Source organism: Lichenostomus cassidix, chromosome 1, assembly GCF_008360975.1.
Source record: "Lichenostomus cassidix isolate B80296 chromosome 1, HeHo_3.0, whole genome shotgun sequence".
Taxonomy (NCBI): domain Eukaryota; kingdom Metazoa; phylum Chordata; class Aves; order Passeriformes; family Meliphagidae; genus Lichenostomus; species Lichenostomus cassidix.
Genome location: NC_139479.1, coordinates 25729332 through 25746602, shown reverse-complemented (window position 1 = coordinate 25746602; position 17271 = coordinate 25729332). Strand labels below are relative to the sequence as shown.

The following is a 17271-nucleotide window of genomic DNA, read 5'->3' as shown; positions in this document are numbered from 1 at the left end:
TGAAAAGAGTACCCATTCTTTCTTGAGTACTTCAGTTGATACTGCTTTTTGTTTTCTCAAAAATCAGTGAGAGTAGAAAAATAAGCTACTTTGAGTTGTGTCTTTCAGGATGTGCCCTTCAGATATTGGGGTGGTAGCTCACGTCCTTTTGCAATTGAATTAATTCCACTGCATGTGCTCTGCAAAATTCCTGGCACAGCTTGTTTGGCATGTGAGCACTAAGAATTAGATTCCAGTTTTGCCAGGTGCAGGTATTTCTGAGTGATACCCCACTGCTGTTTAAGCTTCCCAATTTCTAATGAGAGTGAATCACCTGGTTGTCAGTGACTTCAATGTATTGTTCTGTTTTGTTTTGGTTTTTTTATTCCCTGTGTAAATCAGATTTGCCAAACCAGTGTTCTCCTGATCCTTGTCACAAAGAAGGGACTGTCAAATGTGAAGATCTCAAGGGGGACTTCTATTGTGAATGCAAGCATGGCTGGCAGGGGAAAAAGTGTGAAAAAGGTAATTTGGTTTCATTATATTTTATTCTTGTAACAAAAATGTTTTGGGTTTTGCTGTATTCTCAAATTGACACTGATACTGTGCTGCAAAACTCAGAAGTCACAGAACTGAACCTGGATTACACACCACTCGGGTTTTTACCCTTCTGTGAAACAGGTAATTTTTTCACATTGACATTTTTATATGACTTTAGTGGAGGTCAGCTTGGTCTTGGCAAGCTAATCCAAGAAGTTAAGTTCCAACTTTCTGCCCCCTTCCCCCAAAGGTGGCAACAGAAATAGAATTGTAGTGGCTTTTCAAGCAGAAGTGCATCAGCCTCTGCTGTGAGCCCTGGTGTAACAGATCACAGACTGCAGAGCCAGAGAAGCTGGCCCATCTTCCCATCTAGCATCCCTGAGTGGGAACAAGGACTTTTCAGTCAGCAAGTTGAGGTCTGAGTCTGATGACACACAAACTGGTAAAATTAGTCTGTTAAAGCCTCCTTGCTAGTAGGGCCTTATTCCGTGTCCACTTAATTCCACATATTGCATTGCTGTATTTCCATCACCTCAAAAGAGAATTTCAGACAGAAAATATTTGTGCAAGAAGTTCCAGCTGCCCACAGAGCTTTCTCTACAAGTTATCTTCCCTCTTCTTGTCTTCTGGTTTCTTTTTTGCCTGCCAATAGTAAGAAATGACTAGAAATCATATTCAGCCAGTCCAGAATTGTGGCAACCAAAACAACAGGAGATGCAAGCCTTTCCTTCTCATGTAAATATTGTGATGAGATTATAGGATCACTCAAGTAGTTTATTTAAGCAATTCAGAAACAGACTAGTCAGTATCCAGCTGGCTCTGGGAGCTCAGACACTGATCAGTCTGAAGCATATTTCCTTATTTTCCTATAAAGTGCCATGACATGCTGTTATACCCATCAGCTAACTCTAGAGTCCCATAGACAAGCAGGACACAATGAGCAGGTAGGATAGATTGAGGGTGAAATCCAGGCTCTGCTGGATTTTACAGGCTTTTGCTGCCAATTTCAGTGGGGTGCAGTTAAACTCACACTGTTCAGCAGCTATGGACTTAGAACTTTCTGTATTCTCATGAGTTCTGTCGTAGTAACAATATAGTGTTCCTGTTTTATTCAAAGCTTTTGCCAGGAACCTACTGGTCATAGCATAATTTTAATACTTAGTTATGGTATAAAACACATAATTAGTTTGCTTCTGCAAACAGGCTTCTTCACCTCCACAGTGACTAAAGACACTCTTATGTACTCTCGGACCTGTGAAGGAGATACTACTCAGTCACTGTTCCTTCTCTCTCCCTTTTATTTCTTAAATTAAACAAATGAACTGATGTGCATGAAGTGTTTGAATAAAATCTTCGTGCTTTTTGTAACCATTGTGCTACATCTGTAATATCGTTTCTTATTTGGTCTTTCTCCTTCCCTATGCCTAGCCCACTCTTACCCTGTAGATTATTTACAGATGTGAAAAGCTGACTGTAGTGCTTTCTTTTGATGTAGATATTGATGAATGCAGAACGCAGAATGGCGGCTGTAACCAGCTCTGCATCAACAAGCTGGGCAGCTACCGGTGCTCATGCCTGAGTGGTTACACTCTCAAAGACAGCAAAGTATGTGAAGGTAAGCTTTGCTGGGACTCTCAGTTTGCTTCAGGGGGGATGCTTCATGACTTGTGTCTGTATTTTGGAGAGCTGGGTTGCCCTGAGCAGTCCTGGTCTGCTCCCTAGCCCAGCAGAAACTTGCTGGTAGCTTCTCTTAGCTTTACTCCACTGGGGCTGTGCTGGGTGCTCCAGCCAGCTTACATGCCTGGGCTTGTCAGCAGTTGGACCATGATGCTCCCAAAAGCATAACACAGGCGTGATTCACGGAGGATTTGTGGCTTGGATTGTGCTAAATTGGTTTAGCTGATCAGTCCTCATATCCTGACGTTGAGAGGAGGAAGTGCTGGCCAGATGTGTTGTTATGATTCTCTCCAGTCTCACAGTGCTGTAGTATGTGAGCCATTTGTTTTTCTTTCGTGTGTTTCTTGTTTTATTTTTATAAATTTGGATATGTGCAGCAGCTAATGAATTCAGATAGATACAGATGGCTAAATTCACTGCAACTTAATATTAATAGGTGTAGAAAGGCCCTAGTGAAGGTTGGCAGCTATTTTACATACCAGCTGAGAATAGAAAGTGAGGACCTGAAGTTTCTGATTGAAACTGCAGAATGAATTTACATAACCAAAACTTAAGCAACTGAGATTTTAAAAGTGTTAAGAAACTGCATGCTGAGACAGAGACTCAATAATGATCACAGGTGGCTGTTAAAGTTATGAGTATCTCAGGAGAAAACAGGTATATACCTCTTAGAGGTGGATGTGATGACATATTTCTAAGCAATTTACACACCTGATCTGGACAAAATACTAATGCTACCAGCAAAAAGAAAAAGAGCAAGATTTTATTTCTATGTCACTTCCACTCCAAAAAGCAATGACTGTATAGATTACATGTTATCCCTTCCAAAAGGCAGCAGCAACGACTTCACTTTTGAATTGTCCTCTGGTGCCAGTTGGCACAGACAGGTGAATGGCAAGAGGCTCACATATGTACTGTTTTCCTGTGTATGTACAAGTGTTCATACTCTAGTACTGTCTCCTAGAGCACTGTGAGCTCTACTATTTGAGCATTCTGTAGCTTCAATGTGTGACCTTCCAGCTGCTGAGATTACTGTCAGGTGTGGTTATTGATAGGTCAGATTTATCGCTGCATTTTGACTTTTTTTCAAGTTTATTCCTGTCATCATGGGCATACACACAAAAGTTACCTCTTGCCTTGATTTGTAGACCAAGCTACATAGGGTATTTGTCCAGCTCACTCGTATGTGGAAAAATCAACAAGAGTAATGTGTAATTGTCGTTTTAACACATACTAGAAAGCAAAAGTAAATATTTAACTCTTGGTACACTGCAAATGTTTTGTCAACACCAGGATTCTGCTGGGTATTAGTTAACATGTTAGGAAAACACTCAGGTTTTTTAATGGACTTCCAGTTCCAGTTGATTGCCTGCCTTCATGCTGACACCCCACATTTCTCTGGCATGGCTTGTTCTGTGTGACAAATTGGGCTGCTTCAATTCTCCTTTGCCACTACCCAGCAGCAGATTTAGATCTTAGCTTTGTAAATGTATGAAAAATTATGGTTTGCCTGTCTGAGGACACAGAACAAAAATCTGTGAACTGCCACAGGCTCACTGGTCCTTTGGTGTTTTGGTATAACTCATGCTGCTGTTCTTAAATTTCTGCCTGTTGCTTTTTTAAACCTGCAATTTCAGCCACCCTGAGTGGGGAGAGTGGGGTTTTTGGGTTTTGTGGCAGTTGTTTTGTTTTACAGTTTTTCTCCCAGTTCACTGGGCATTGTTTCTTCCAATAGTGGTTAATGGCTTCAGGAAAAAAAGACCAACTGATTTTTGAAGCCTGAAGTCACTTCTTATAGCTAGCTAACCCTAAAAGAAGATTCTTAAAGATACTGGTTTTTTTAAGTTTCCAAAATTACATAGGGATGTCCTTGTCCTAAGCTCACTCCAGTGTGTGAACAGTGAAGTGATTATGTTGCTCTGAAGTAGTGTTGTTTAATTGCTTGTTTTGCAGACATAGACGAATGCACAGCATCAGCAGACATCTGTGGAGAAGCTCACTGTAAAAATTTAATAAGCTCATATGAATGTCTTTGTGATACAGGCTACAAGTATGATGACGTGAGAAAAACTTGTCAGGGTAAGCTCAAGAAATATGTCAGCATTTATTATGTAATTTAAATCTGTAGAACCCCAGAAATGTAGTCTCAGGCTTCAGTAAATGCTTTTTTTTTTTTTTAATCAAGCTCTCATACTGGAGTTTTGTTCCCTTTCCCTAGTTGGGAGTGAGTTTGCTGTTTGCAAACCTTTGAGTTTATTGAGCTTGCTGTTATCTTTGAGTTCACTGAGTTTGCAGTCACCTCTGATGACTGGAATCAAGCCAGAGTACTGAGATTTTTCGAACTTTCAACAAGTACAAGATCTGATGAAAGTTTAGAAGCATCTGTGCATGTTGCTGTCTCTCTTTATAGGATAAGCAAAGTTACAAAGCAGTAGCTTTTTTTCAAAACCTTTCTCGTGGTATTACTCTGAACTAGGAACTTAATATGTACTGGAACCATGCACAGTTCTGCTGGCTACAGTGCCTGCAAGCTTTCTCAACAGAGTAAGTTTTGAAAGTATTCCAAAACTAGCATTGTTCCCTGCCCATTGTCTAAGTTAATGTAATGACTCAAATCACACTCCAGCCAGTCCTGTTGGGCGTCAAGTGTTGAACTCTGCCTGAAGAGATCCTTGTGGGCTGTCACAATTTGTTTCCTGCATTTGTTTGTGAAGAAAATAAAAAAATAGCCAAAGAAAAAAAGAAAAGAAAACAGTGAATGAGAAACTCAATTTATTTGCAGTCCCTGACTGCAAGGAGCAGGAACCAGTCAGTATAGGCATAGCAGAAGGGGCCTGAAGGGAAGAAGTCCTGTCTAGAAGTTAAAGCCCAGGGCTCTGCTCCAGCAGACAAGTAGTTGAGCTCTGCTTCCAGCCTTCCCACTGACTTGCTAAATATCTTTGAGCAGCTGGAATATGTCTGTGAAAATAGATTTCACGGAATATGCTGAGTTGGAAGGGACCCACAAGGATCCAAGTATAGAGTCCAGCTCCCAATCTTGCACAGCACCATCCCCAAGAGTCACACCCTGTGCCTGAGAGCATTGTCCAAAGGCTTCTTGAACTCTGCCAGGCTTGGTGCTGTGACCTCTTCCTTGGGGAGCCTGTTCCAGTGCCCAGCCACCCTCTGGGGGAAGAACCTTTTTCTAAAATCCAGCCTAAGCCTTCCCTGACACAACTTCAGACCATTCCCTTGGATCCTGTCACTGTCACCACAGAGGAGAGATCAGTGCCTCCCCCTCCTCTTCCCCTCACAAGGAAGCTGTAGACCACAATGAGGTCTTCCCTCAGTCTCTTCTTATACAGGGTGAACAGACCAAGTGACCTCAGCTGCTCCTCATACAGTTTCCCCTCCAGGCCCTTCACCATCTTCATTGCCCTCCTTTGGACACTCTCTAATACTTCAATATCCTTTTTATATTGTGATACCCAAACTGCCCCCAGGGCTCGAGGTGGGGTCACCCCAGTGCAGAGCAGAGCAGAGCAGAGCAGGACAGTCCTCTCCCTTGCCCAGTTGGCGATGCTGTGCCTGATATCCCCCAGGACAGGGTTGGCCCTCCTGGCTGCCAGGGCACTGCTGACTCATGTTCACCTCGCCATTGGTCATAACCCCCAGGTCCCTTTCCATGGCACTGCTCTCCAGCATCTCATTTTCAGTCTCTACATGCATCCAGGGCTGCCCCATCCAAAGTGCACAATTCAGCACTTTCCCTTGTTGAGCTTCATATGGTTGGTGATTGTCCAGCCTTCTGATTTATTGAGGTCTCTCTTCAGGGCCTCCCTGCCTTCAAGGGAGTCAACAGCTCCTCCCTTTGTGCAGATGCTGATTTTAACTGTTCTGTAAAGATGCAGCATCGGCCACAGAGCACTTGGGCATGCTCAAGTGTAAGATGCTGTAAAACAGCACTAATGCTTTTTTAGCCCAAGATGGTTCATGTGTAAACAAATTCAATCATTTTTCTCTCTTCTTCACTGGTTTTGTGTAGATATAGATGAATGTGAAGAAAAGCGCTGTGAACAGACTTGTGTCAACTCACCAGGGAGTTACACTTGTCATTGTGACGGCAGAGGGGGAGTGAAACTTTCCCAGGACATGAATACATGTGAGGTATGTCAGTATTCATTTCTGCAACTGCAGAACAGACCTTCACTTTGCAGTACTCCCTTATTCTCTTTCTGCTGTGTGAGGAGAATAAGCACTCAGAAATGTGTTTTGATTATAGAACATCATACCATGTGTGCCTTTTGCTGTCGGGAGGAGTGTTAAATCTTTGCACTTGGGGAGGATGTTCAGCGGCACTCCTGTTATCAGGCTGCGCTTCAAAAGGAAGCAACTGACGAGGTGAGGACAATTTAGAATGACAGTCAAATGCTCTGACTGGCTTTGATGCATGCAAGGGAGTTGTTACAATAGCAATTAATCCTACATTCATAATTTTTTGCTTGGATTATGAGGTCCTATAAGGCTAAACATTATTCGAACCAATAATTGAGAAAGACAGCCTTGACCACAGAGCTGTTAAAGTAATTACTGAACCATAGTGTTGTATTCTTTATTCTTGAGGATATTTTAAAACCTGTATTCACATCTTAAGGCTTTTCAGTGCATTAAAGGCTAGTGTGTTTTAACAGAGCTTTATATCTGCTAGAATTGATGCTATCTGTATGGAAAGTACTCTGTGGTTTTTGAACTCTGCATAACTAATTTATTTCTTGGCACCTGTGCGGTCAGACTTGTGGCTGAGTTCGACTTTAGAACCTTTGATCCTGAAGGTATCCTTTTCTTTGCTGGAGGCCATCAAGACAGCACATGGATAGTCTTGGCTTTGCGCAAAGGACGGCTAGAGCTGCAGCTGAAATACAATGGAATCGGCCGTGTGACCAGCACTGGACCCCTTATCAACCATGGCATGTGGCAAACGGTGAGTCCAGGCCACTGCTGAGGTCTTGCTCCTTCTTGGCTTGTTTGGGATGTACTCTGCAAGTGCAGATTGACTTTGTGTATTCTTGATAAAATGGTCTTCTGACCTATCTATCCGTTCAATACATGTCAGTGTGTTATACCTTCTAACATGAGGATGGGATATTTTCCCCAACAAATTGAATTATACTTTACATCTGTCTTGGTTTGAAAACAAACCAGTGGGAGATCACAAGTCAAGATTGAAATTAAAAATAAGTGAAATAATACAAGGAAAAGCACTGACAAAGTCAGATACAACCTAACACCCTGTTAGGTGGTAGTAGCAGTCCAGTTGAAGTGGTGATCCTGTGAAGGTCTAGTCTCCAGCTGAAGATCCAGTGAGCTCTGTCCTCTGGGAACCCAGTAGACAGGGCTACTCAGGATTCCAGCCAGGTTATACCAGGTGGGAACACCTGGCTCCTCCCTCCTGGCAAGAAACGGTGCTGGTCAAAGAAAACAGAACTAACAAAAAGATTATGCCATCCCTAGCATCCAGAGAGAACTCAATATTGTCAAAAATGGCTGTGCCTGACCTGAAAGGCTGGAAGAAACCGTCTCTCCTCCTAGCCCCAGAGGGTGGGTGCGATTGCTGAGCAGGTCCCAGACGAAGCAGCTCAGGTTAGGCCAGGCAGACAAAGTCGAGTATATATAACGAATGGTGTTCATCGCCTCACAGGTAACCATGCCATAGGCATAATAAACCAATAGAGCAATTCTCATGCCATTCCCTGGTCGCAACAGGAGCAATACGACGGGCAGATAGTATCCCATTTGAGGAAAAATATAGAGAGCGAGATAAAGCACCCATATAGATAAGCCGAGCATCATGGTGCTAGGATTTCTGCGTTTCCCCAGGTCTTGCCCCACGTTGGGCGCCAAAATATGTCTTGGTTTGAAAACAAACCAGTGGGAGATCACAAGTCAAGATTGAAATTAAAAATAAGTGAAATAATACAAGGAAAAGCACTGACAAAGTCAGATACAACCAACACCCAACACCAACAAACCAAAACCAACACCCACAAACCAACCCCCAACCCAAACACACCACACCACCAAACAAACACCCCCCCCCAACACCACAAAAAAACCAACACACCCCACCCACCCACCACAAAAAACAACACCCACCCACCAAACACAACCCACACAAAAAACAACACACAAACAACCAACAACATCCATTGTAGTATAGACTGCAGCACTAATTTGCACAACCAGAGCAACCACTTGCACAAGCAATGCCTTTGAGATGCAGTAGGGCTAAGGTGACTTCACATCAGTTCAAGATAGACTCTGGGTGGGAGTTGGAAGTGAACGAGAGGGCAGGAACTCTGTATGTGTTCTTTTAAGAAAGTTTCCAAGTGTGTTTGGTGTGTGGAGGTGTGTGGTTGCTTTTGTTTATTCATTCGTTTAGTCACAGGGCTCACACTGTCTGAGGCCTTGACAAATCTCTTATGCTACAGTATCCTTTTTGTAAAGTCTTCAGGCCTGTTCATAAACATAATAGACCATTTCCCTTGTAGAGACATATTATTACAGAATCATAGGATCACCAAGGTTGGGAGAGACTTCTAAGATCATCAAGTCCAACTGTTAACCCAGCACTACCACTGTAACCCCTAAAGCATCTATTTACTGATACTATAATCCCAGCAATCTCATGAGATTGTAAAGATTTTAAGGATTCATGTTTATCTTGGCACTTTCACAGAACATCAACTGGTGATTTTGGGAGCGTTACAGTTGTTACCATTTGTGACAGGATTGTGAAAAACATCCTGCACTATGATCTACACTAGATGAGCAGTTTATACTTGCTTTCGCACTTCTGCCTTTTCCATTCCTTTCATTTTTTGTTACTTAATTAGTTCTTTTAAGTTGATGTGCCTCTTGGGGAGTGGGTGGGAAGTTCTCAGCTAACTCACGTATGAGACACATGGAGATGTTGGTAACTGTGAATCATTTTCTAGTTTACGTTTTTTAGTATATAAAAACTCAAAATTATACATTAAATAAATAAGCAAGGTGGGAAAATATTTGTTTCTAATGAATAAATAAAGAAGTCCTTGAATACATGCACTATCAACTACTGACATTTGGTAATGTTTCCAGCAGATGAGGTGATTTTTGTTTCAGTTCCTTTACTGTCAGTGAAACAATTTTAAATTCCAAATGGAGAACTGTAGAGGTTTAGTGTGTAGATAAAAGGTGTGACATGCTGTATCTTTACAGATAGGAATAGCTTCAAGCCAGTTCTTACTAAATTTTATGGTAAGAGTTGTCCTGCTAATTTGAAATATGACAATTGTAATTGCCTGCAAAGAGAGGATGGTGACAGAATATGTGAAAAGCAGAGTGGATTCCACTGGGGTGATTTGGGAGTCACAAAAATCAGCAACTACCAAGCTAATCCATTTAACACAGGAGCTAACATACTAGTTAAGTGCCAGACCTTATTATGAGATAATGACAAACTACCCCATGTTAGTTTGAGGGGACACAGCTGAAATGTATTTTCTTTCTTCAGGGAGAGAAGGCAGTATGATAAAAGTGTCATGTTTAGGCAAGAACTACTAGTCTCCTGCCACCTATCAGTGTCAGGGATCTTATCCCCAGGTATCATCCTAACCAATAAATTGCCTGCCTGAGCTGCTGCAGCAACACACCCTGTGCATTTTCTGAGAGATTGTGTAAATCCCCCAGAAATCCTTCCCCAAGGCTTTTTGGGGCAGTACAGGCCAAGCTGTGAGTGCTGTGTGGTACTGCCCACCCTGATGGAGTGGGGGCAGAGGTGGCCCTGCAGCCAGGGGTGCTGCCCTGCATGTGGGCTGAGCAGGGCTGGGCAGCTGCCAGAGGCACAGATAGCATGGCATGAGCTGAGCAGAGAGCATCATGCAGTGCTGGCACAGGAATGTGTGCCTGGAGCAGGTCAGTGGCCATAGCTCTGGTGGCTCTGGTGGTCTCCCAAAGTGAACAGTGCAGTGCTGATAGTGGCCAAAGGCAGGAGGATTTACCCATGGATGAATGGCAGCAGGAGGAAGGAGCCCTTTTGCCTCTGAGACGTGGGACCTTGCCTGTTTTGCTGGGAGGCTGTTGGTTTCCCCTTTCTCTGCTATATTTTCTTATCCTTTGCTTTCACCATAGGTGTAATTGGTTCTCTTCTGCTTGACATCTAGCATCACTCATCTCTAAATGCCATTTAATCTACATGGCTGAGTGATACAACTGTAAATATGTTCCTACATTTTATCCCCTCCCTCATTTCTCCTTTTTCCTCTGTCTGGCATCGTTTTCAGTTTAGGAAATCCTGTTTAAGGATTTCTTTTTATCTGTCTCCTAATATAAAGCCTCTATCCACACATTTCATTTTAAGCATGGACTTGTGCGTACTTTGAAGCCTCACCTTTCATGAAGCACAACCCCAACAATTTTCAGAGGTCACAGTCCAGGCTAAACTGCAGTTGTGAGCTTGTTTGAACTTCCCTATGCACAGAATCAAGCCCATAGTTTTGGTTAGATCTTAACCAGAGGAGTCTGGATACTTGAGAGAACTTCCTATGAGTTGTGAGAAAATAGTAATTTTACAATTTAACTTTCAGCAATGGAAAAACAATGGGTATTTAAAAGCAAAACATATGAAAAAGCACCAGCAGTGTATATCTTCTCATCTCTTGAGTGAAAGTTGCATACTTTAATGGAAGTATGATGGCATTTTCAAAACTTCAAGCCAATATTTCTACCTAGATATTTCCTCTGGTGTTAAGTCCTCCTAAGCTATTTTGAAAAGAGCATTAAACCAGCATTGAAAAGCAGCAAACAAGCAAGCCTCAGGAAAGATTTTTAATGTGATAATTTGTGTTTAATCCAGCTGGATGAAGTGGCATGTATGAAATTATGATAGTAGAGAATACACTGCCTTTGTTTTACATGTCCAAAACCAGTCATAATTTTGTCTTATTTTCAGTGTTCAGTTTAGTACTGCTCAGAGGACACACTCTGAGTTAGCAAAAATAATAACTTACCTGCACTGTTAAATGTCAGGGCTGAAAGTTAAGCAATCACAAGATTGGTATTTGGCTTTAACCCTGCAGCTGACTGCAGTTCTGTCCCTTTTCAGTGCTGTCCACTTGCTTTTCAGCAAGCAGTGGATGGGCTGACTATATGCTGCGAGCTATCCAGGGCATGAATCCAAAACACAAAGCTGACTGCCCTTATGGCTAACCAAATGGGAAACCTTAGCTGTGAGAACTGTCCTCCTGAATATCCCTGAGCCCTGGTGGCAGGCAGCAATGAGCTTCTCCTTGCCACAAGAGCAGGAAATTGGACCAGGATGCTAACTACTGAAATGCTTCCCATTTTGGTTTGTAGGTAATGGTGGTGCCTCAGCAATTGAGCTTTGACTACAAGAAGCAGGAGTTTAAACAGCCAGAGGGCATTGTGAAGTAGGCAGAATGTAATTTCCTAAACTGGAACCTGTTGAGAATTACCACAGTGATTAACTCCTTCTCTTACAGAAGTTTTCACTCATTTGGGTTTGTTTGTATTAAAGATCAGAAGCAGCTAAGAACTCAGATTTTTTTTTTTTAATTTGTATGTTATTACTTGCTATATAACCTAATAAAATTTTAGAAGGCCCTGAATTCTGATGGCCCTGTTAATAGCAGGATTTCTTCACAGAGGACACACAGTATGGGCACTGCTGCAGCCAGCTTTTCCCAGTTCCCATTTGCTCTGTGGCTGCCAGGAGCAGGGAGATGGTCTGTGCCAGCTCCTTGTGGCACTCCATACCCTGGAGCATTAGGGCAGTGGTGACCACAACACCGAGCAGAGATGTCTGTGTGAGTTTTCAGCTACATAGCCTGTGCAGCTCAGCCAGTTAGGCTGTGGCTGCCAGGACCTGTGGGTTTATATTCCCACACACTGAAGGGGCTTTACAGCCTTCCAGTGCCCAAAAAAGCCTGTTTGAGACTGGCTTGTGTGTCTCTATGGAGTGCAGTCAGGGGGTGTAGGTGATACTTTAAACAAGCAAGCTTCAGGCAAATAAATTCATGTCCTGTAGGATATGGCACAGAGCAACACACCAGGTATAAAGTGTTCTAGCAGTATAAACCAGATTGTACTGGAATCCACAAGAGAAAAAAAAAGGTTCATGAGAAGAGGAAAGTCTGTGAATAATCTTTTCAGCTATCAAATTCACTTTATCTTCATTACTGGAGACTGCAATCCAAAGGGAGTGCCCAGGTATAAACCTGCCCAACCCTGTCCTCCTTTATGTTGCAGCCACAGAGCAAGAGCTCAGAATGGCTGATAGGGGCAGTTTTGGGACAGCCACTCAAAATGCAGAGAGAAAGATACTCAGGACTTGGCCTGCTAGCAGGGAGAGGGAAGAGCATGTCTAAACAGCCTCTGAAATAAATAATTGGTTCTGTACAGCAGCTCACTAATGGAAGCAGCATCTGGGTGTCCCAGGGAACAGAGCTGTATGGATGAAGAGTGGGTAGGTGGAGTATGTCATAGAGTGGGAAGAAGATTATGAAATAGTGGAGGTGTGTTCCTTTCTTCTCTACAGGAAGATTGGGATTGTCTTCTGCTACAGCCACACCTCGCTGGTGTGGACCCAGGTCCCAAGGTCCCAAGGCAGCAGACTCTCTGCTGCTGTTCAGCCATCTGGTGCATCAGCTTTGGGCTTCACCTTCTCTCCCTTCACCGAAGATTTATAGTGCTTCTCTGGGCGGCCTAGTCATAACCAAAATGATGACTTTTTTTGAAATTTCAGTGGTAATAGAATCTTCCTAGAAGTAGCTTTTTGGAGACATGGAGGGAAAACTTGCAGACACTTTTTTGAGAGAAAAGTTACTGCCTATTACACATTTTTATTACCCTGTCAGAAATTACATCATCTGCTATGCTTTTTGCAGAAGTCACTATTCAAAGACTGGGTCTGGGAGGATTCTGCATTATCTTCCACTGATCCAACAAAGGACATCTTGTTTGTCTTTACAGATTTTCCTTTCACATGCAGTTGCAATAGGAAGTTTCTCATTAATAACTCATTATTGCATTTACATTTTGCATAAAGCAACCTACAAAAGTCATGTAGTTTATCCACTGTAGCTGTTTTGAAGTAGCTGTTTTGAAGTTGCTGGACTGTCTTCACCACTAAGGGTAATCACAGACTGCTTTCTAGAGTAGATTTACATATCAAGGTGGAATGCAACTTTAAAGGTAAACAAAGAGGCTTGGGGACTGGAAATATTTCTCTGTCTTGGGGATTTCACTGGGGTCTGTCCTGTAGTTGAGGCTGCAGATGCTAAGTTCTTTTCATGTTGAATTACTCAGTTTGGAATTTTACTTTTTCAGATCTCTGTTGAGGAACTTGAAAGAAACTTGATTATAAAGGTCAACAGAGATGCAGTTATGAAAATAGCTGTCTCAGGGGACCTGTTTACTCTACACAAGGGAGTGTATCAGCTGAATTTGACAGTAGGAGGCATTCCTTTCAAAACAAAGGACCTTATTCTGCCGGTAAGTGTAGCACGATCACTTGTGTTCCTTTGCATGCCTGAAGGGCTTGATTTCATCTTCTCTTGGGGTAATGTAACTCTTTCCTGAGTGCAGTTCAACCTGCCCTGAAACAAGTGGAATTATCACCTTGTGGATACAACTTTCTCTCCATTGACTGTAGCAGGAGCCTAAGCCAGTAGCAAAGTTGAGACTCCAGATTCTTTGATGGATAAGTTTGTGTGAAATGTATCCCACCTGCAGAGCTGGGGCACAGCAAAACTGGAGCACATGACAAAATTCACAGTGGGAATGCTGGCTTGGAGAGCATGGGTGGCCCTGGTGGGGGTCAGTGGGCTGTGTGAGGGTGCCACTGTGCCTGCTAAGTCTGCAACCAACATCAGGGGCACTTTTTCTGTTGTGACCAAAGTCTGTGCTTCACATATATCCTATCACAGTTTGCTGTTTCAGTTTAGTGAGACACAAGGTAAAACAGAAGCTTATTTTTCTTTACTTCCTCCTAATTGAAGTAGATACAGCATATGAATAAAAGTTATGGCACTCCTTGGGTGAGATTGGGTGATTGCTGTGTTTCTGGAATAGCTGCTGCTCAGGCTGGTTTGAATGTCCACCACACACAGAGTTGGCACCTTGAAACCCAAATTTACATCCCTTTACTCCTAAATGAGGTGAAAAGCTTATGGCTCTGTGACTGGGAGTGCAGCAGCTGAGCTTCACAGCTCCTGTGCCTCACAAGAAGTCATTCAGGGCCACTGCATGTTGGAAACAGTAAGCTCAGGGTGTAGTCAGAATCTAGGATTGAGAGCCAGAACTCTCAGGTTTTTATCCTGGCTCAGACACTTAATTCTCTCTCTCCTTCAGTTAATTGGGGGTAGTGGTGCTGATTTAGAGGCTTTGCAAGGAGCCTTCTCTTTGCACACTGACTCACATTTTAATGCTGACATTTGATACAGAATAGCCTAACAAGAAGCTGGAAGAAACAAGGTGTGTACAGAGTGGTGTGTCTGTCTTGTAGTGCAGGCACCCCTCCTTGAGCCAGAACCTAAAAACTTATACCATGGTCAGTTCCAATGTCTGTCTTGTATGCCATGCAGGCAGTTTGCAGTGACAAAAAGGATTGGGATTTTCAGCCTCAAGTTAGCCTCCAGTATTTGCAATGCAGAGTTACAGTGCTTTGGCAACAAGGATTTAGAAATAAGTTGTGCTAACGATGTGCAACACATAGAGGAGCTTACAGAATCAGTACAACCAAACCAGCACCTGCACTAGCTATGCCCTTCTGTCCTGTGGAGACAAACTGAGGGGAGTTTCCTGGGGTATACTGACCACTTGCTTGGGGTTGCAGGATTTGGATTGCTGCCAGTTGTTCTGCATGTGATTAACACGTCAAAATTATTTCTACTGTTTAATATTGTAATATAACTCAGTATTCCTTTGCACCCAATTCTTCTCCACTGGACAGTAGTTTGAGGCATAAGATACTGCTTTATCTTCCTAGATAAACCCTCGGCTGGATGGCTGCATGCGGGCATGGAACTGGCTGAATGGGGAGGACACCTCTATCCAGGAGACCATAAAGATGAATGAAAAGATGCAATGCTTTGCTGTAGCAGGACGAGGCTCTTTCTATCCTGGCCGAGGTTTTGCTGTGTTTAATCTTACCTACAGTAAGTAGGTTGTGGGTTTTTTGTGTTTTTTTTTATTTCTGACCTGTTGTCCTGTCATTAACCATACCTGGGTAATAACCAGTGTAAAACTTACATGTGTGCCAGACTTACTGCTGATTGATATAGAAAAGACTGGCAGCTGCAGATGGAGAGGAATAACTTAACTTGTAGTTCATAGTAAAGGAAGGCCTATATATGATGGTTCAGTGTGAATATGCCCAGCATGGATTAGGTTCTTTCTGTGTAGATCAAGTAATACAATTCACACCCAGACTGGCTCCAGCTCATGCTCAGCCTTAGAGGCTTTACATCTCTCTGTCAGCAGCTTAGGTGCTTCCAGTCCTTACCACTGTTTTCCGCTCAACAGGAAGACCTGCAAGCCATACTGCTATATCCTGAGTTTATGATAGACAGAAAAATTAATACTGCCTATTGAATTCACTTTTAATCATGGTGTGTCATTACTTACACTTGGGACAAATGCACTAAGCATATCCCTGATAGAAGCCAGTGAAATTCGCATACAGTAGTAAGTTTCAAACCACACTTATCTATGCTAATGTAGCACTCAGAAAGGCACCTTTTATTGTTCTAGATTATTGTGTTTGTTTATCTGTGTAATCAACTATCAGTATTTCTGAACCCACAAAAATGCTGGCTATCTATTTCAGTGTGGTGTGTTAGTCCTGCTCTGCAGGAGCCATCTGTTCAGCATTATGTGGATCTTTCTGCTGTGCCATTGTAAATTAAGGAGTACTAGGTGTCTGTCATATTACTTAGCACATGGATTCAAAAGTTGCAAATTAAAGACAAGGCAGCATCTAAAGTGCAGGTGAAGTGCAGATGACAGCACTCAGCTGAGGCCTTGGCACCTGCACATTATTTTCAAACAATTATTCTCTCTCTCTCTCTCTCTCTCTTTGAGTTTAATACAGGCTTTCACAGAAATGTTTCCTGCATGTCAAACTTCAGCTTAGATTTCTCAATGATCTTTGGGCAGATCGGTTCAAAAATTGGTTTTTGATTGACCTATCTTGCAGCAGTGTCGCTGTTGAGCCGCTAGCAGAGAAGGAAAACCCGAATTCTCAGGGTAGCATAGAAAAAGGCGCTTTATTATTTGAATCCAACATATATATAGACTTTTCAGAGGTCACCCAGATTGGTCAGTCAGAAACCTCCCCCTAGGCCTGATTGGCCAGGCCTGAACTGTCCAAATCTCGAGACACTGTAACAACAACATCCAAACTTTCTCTTTGTTTATAAAACATGCAAGAATGTTCTCATGGGAAAGACGTGTGCTAGCCACACAATCTTTGAATGTGTTAGATTGGCAGCCATGGGAATTGGACTAACTCTTGGTGATAAAAAAAGCTTTATGTTATCCTTTGACATTCTGAAAAACAGCAGAATGCATAATCTAACAAGAGGAAACTGATGCCATTTTCTTGTCCAATTTCATGTTCAGGTGCTTTGGAATGATATTTTTATTGAATAAAAAAACATGGCACTCCCTCCAGATGCTCATCTGCCTATGCTCTTCTCCAGGGAGAAATTGAACAGCTTACCCATTTGACAGATTGTCCTATGCATTTCTTTTTCTGCAGTGCAACCTTCTTCTGGAAATGAAACCAAGACAAATTGGGAAATCGAAGTAAATGCTCTAATTCAACCAGCAACAGATACTGGTGTCCTGTTCGCCCTAGTTACAGAAGAAGCATCTGTCCCTTTATCACTATCTCTGATTGACTATCACTCCACAAAGAAACTGAAACAACAGGTACAAACAAGTATTTTTGTAGAGAAGTTTCCTTGCTGTTCCCTGGTAACTGGAAGTCATTTTCAAAAACAGTTGTCAAGTTTGCTGCCCACCTCGTTATTTGTC

The 17271-nt window shown here is 42.6% G+C and overlaps 2 protein-coding genes across 2 annotated transcripts in view; one reads left to right on the top strand and one right to left on the bottom strand.

Moving 5' to 3' along the window:
• The window catches only part of TMEM255B (transmembrane protein 255B), a 261876-nt gene that overhangs the window by 168046 nt on the left and 76559 nt on the right, over positions 1–17271 (bottom strand). The window lies entirely within an intron of this gene.
• GAS6 (growth arrest specific 6) overlaps positions 1–17271 on the top strand; it is a 41520-nt gene that overhangs the window by 19360 nt on the left and 4889 nt on the right. The window contains exons 5-13 of the mRNA XM_085053522.1: positions 382–504; positions 2015–2134; positions 4150–4275; positions 6221–6342; positions 6458–6576; positions 6967–7156; positions 13561–13725; positions 15221–15389; positions 16994–17166. Coding sequence (XP_084909648.1) covers positions 382–504; positions 2015–2134; positions 4150–4275; positions 6221–6342; positions 6458–6576; positions 6967–7156; positions 13561–13725; positions 15221–15389; positions 16994–17166 — 1307 coding nt within the window. The remainder of the gene's footprint in view (positions 1–381; positions 505–2014; positions 2135–4149; positions 4276–6220; positions 6343–6457; positions 6577–6966; positions 7157–13560; positions 13726–15220; positions 15390–16993; positions 17167–17271) is intronic.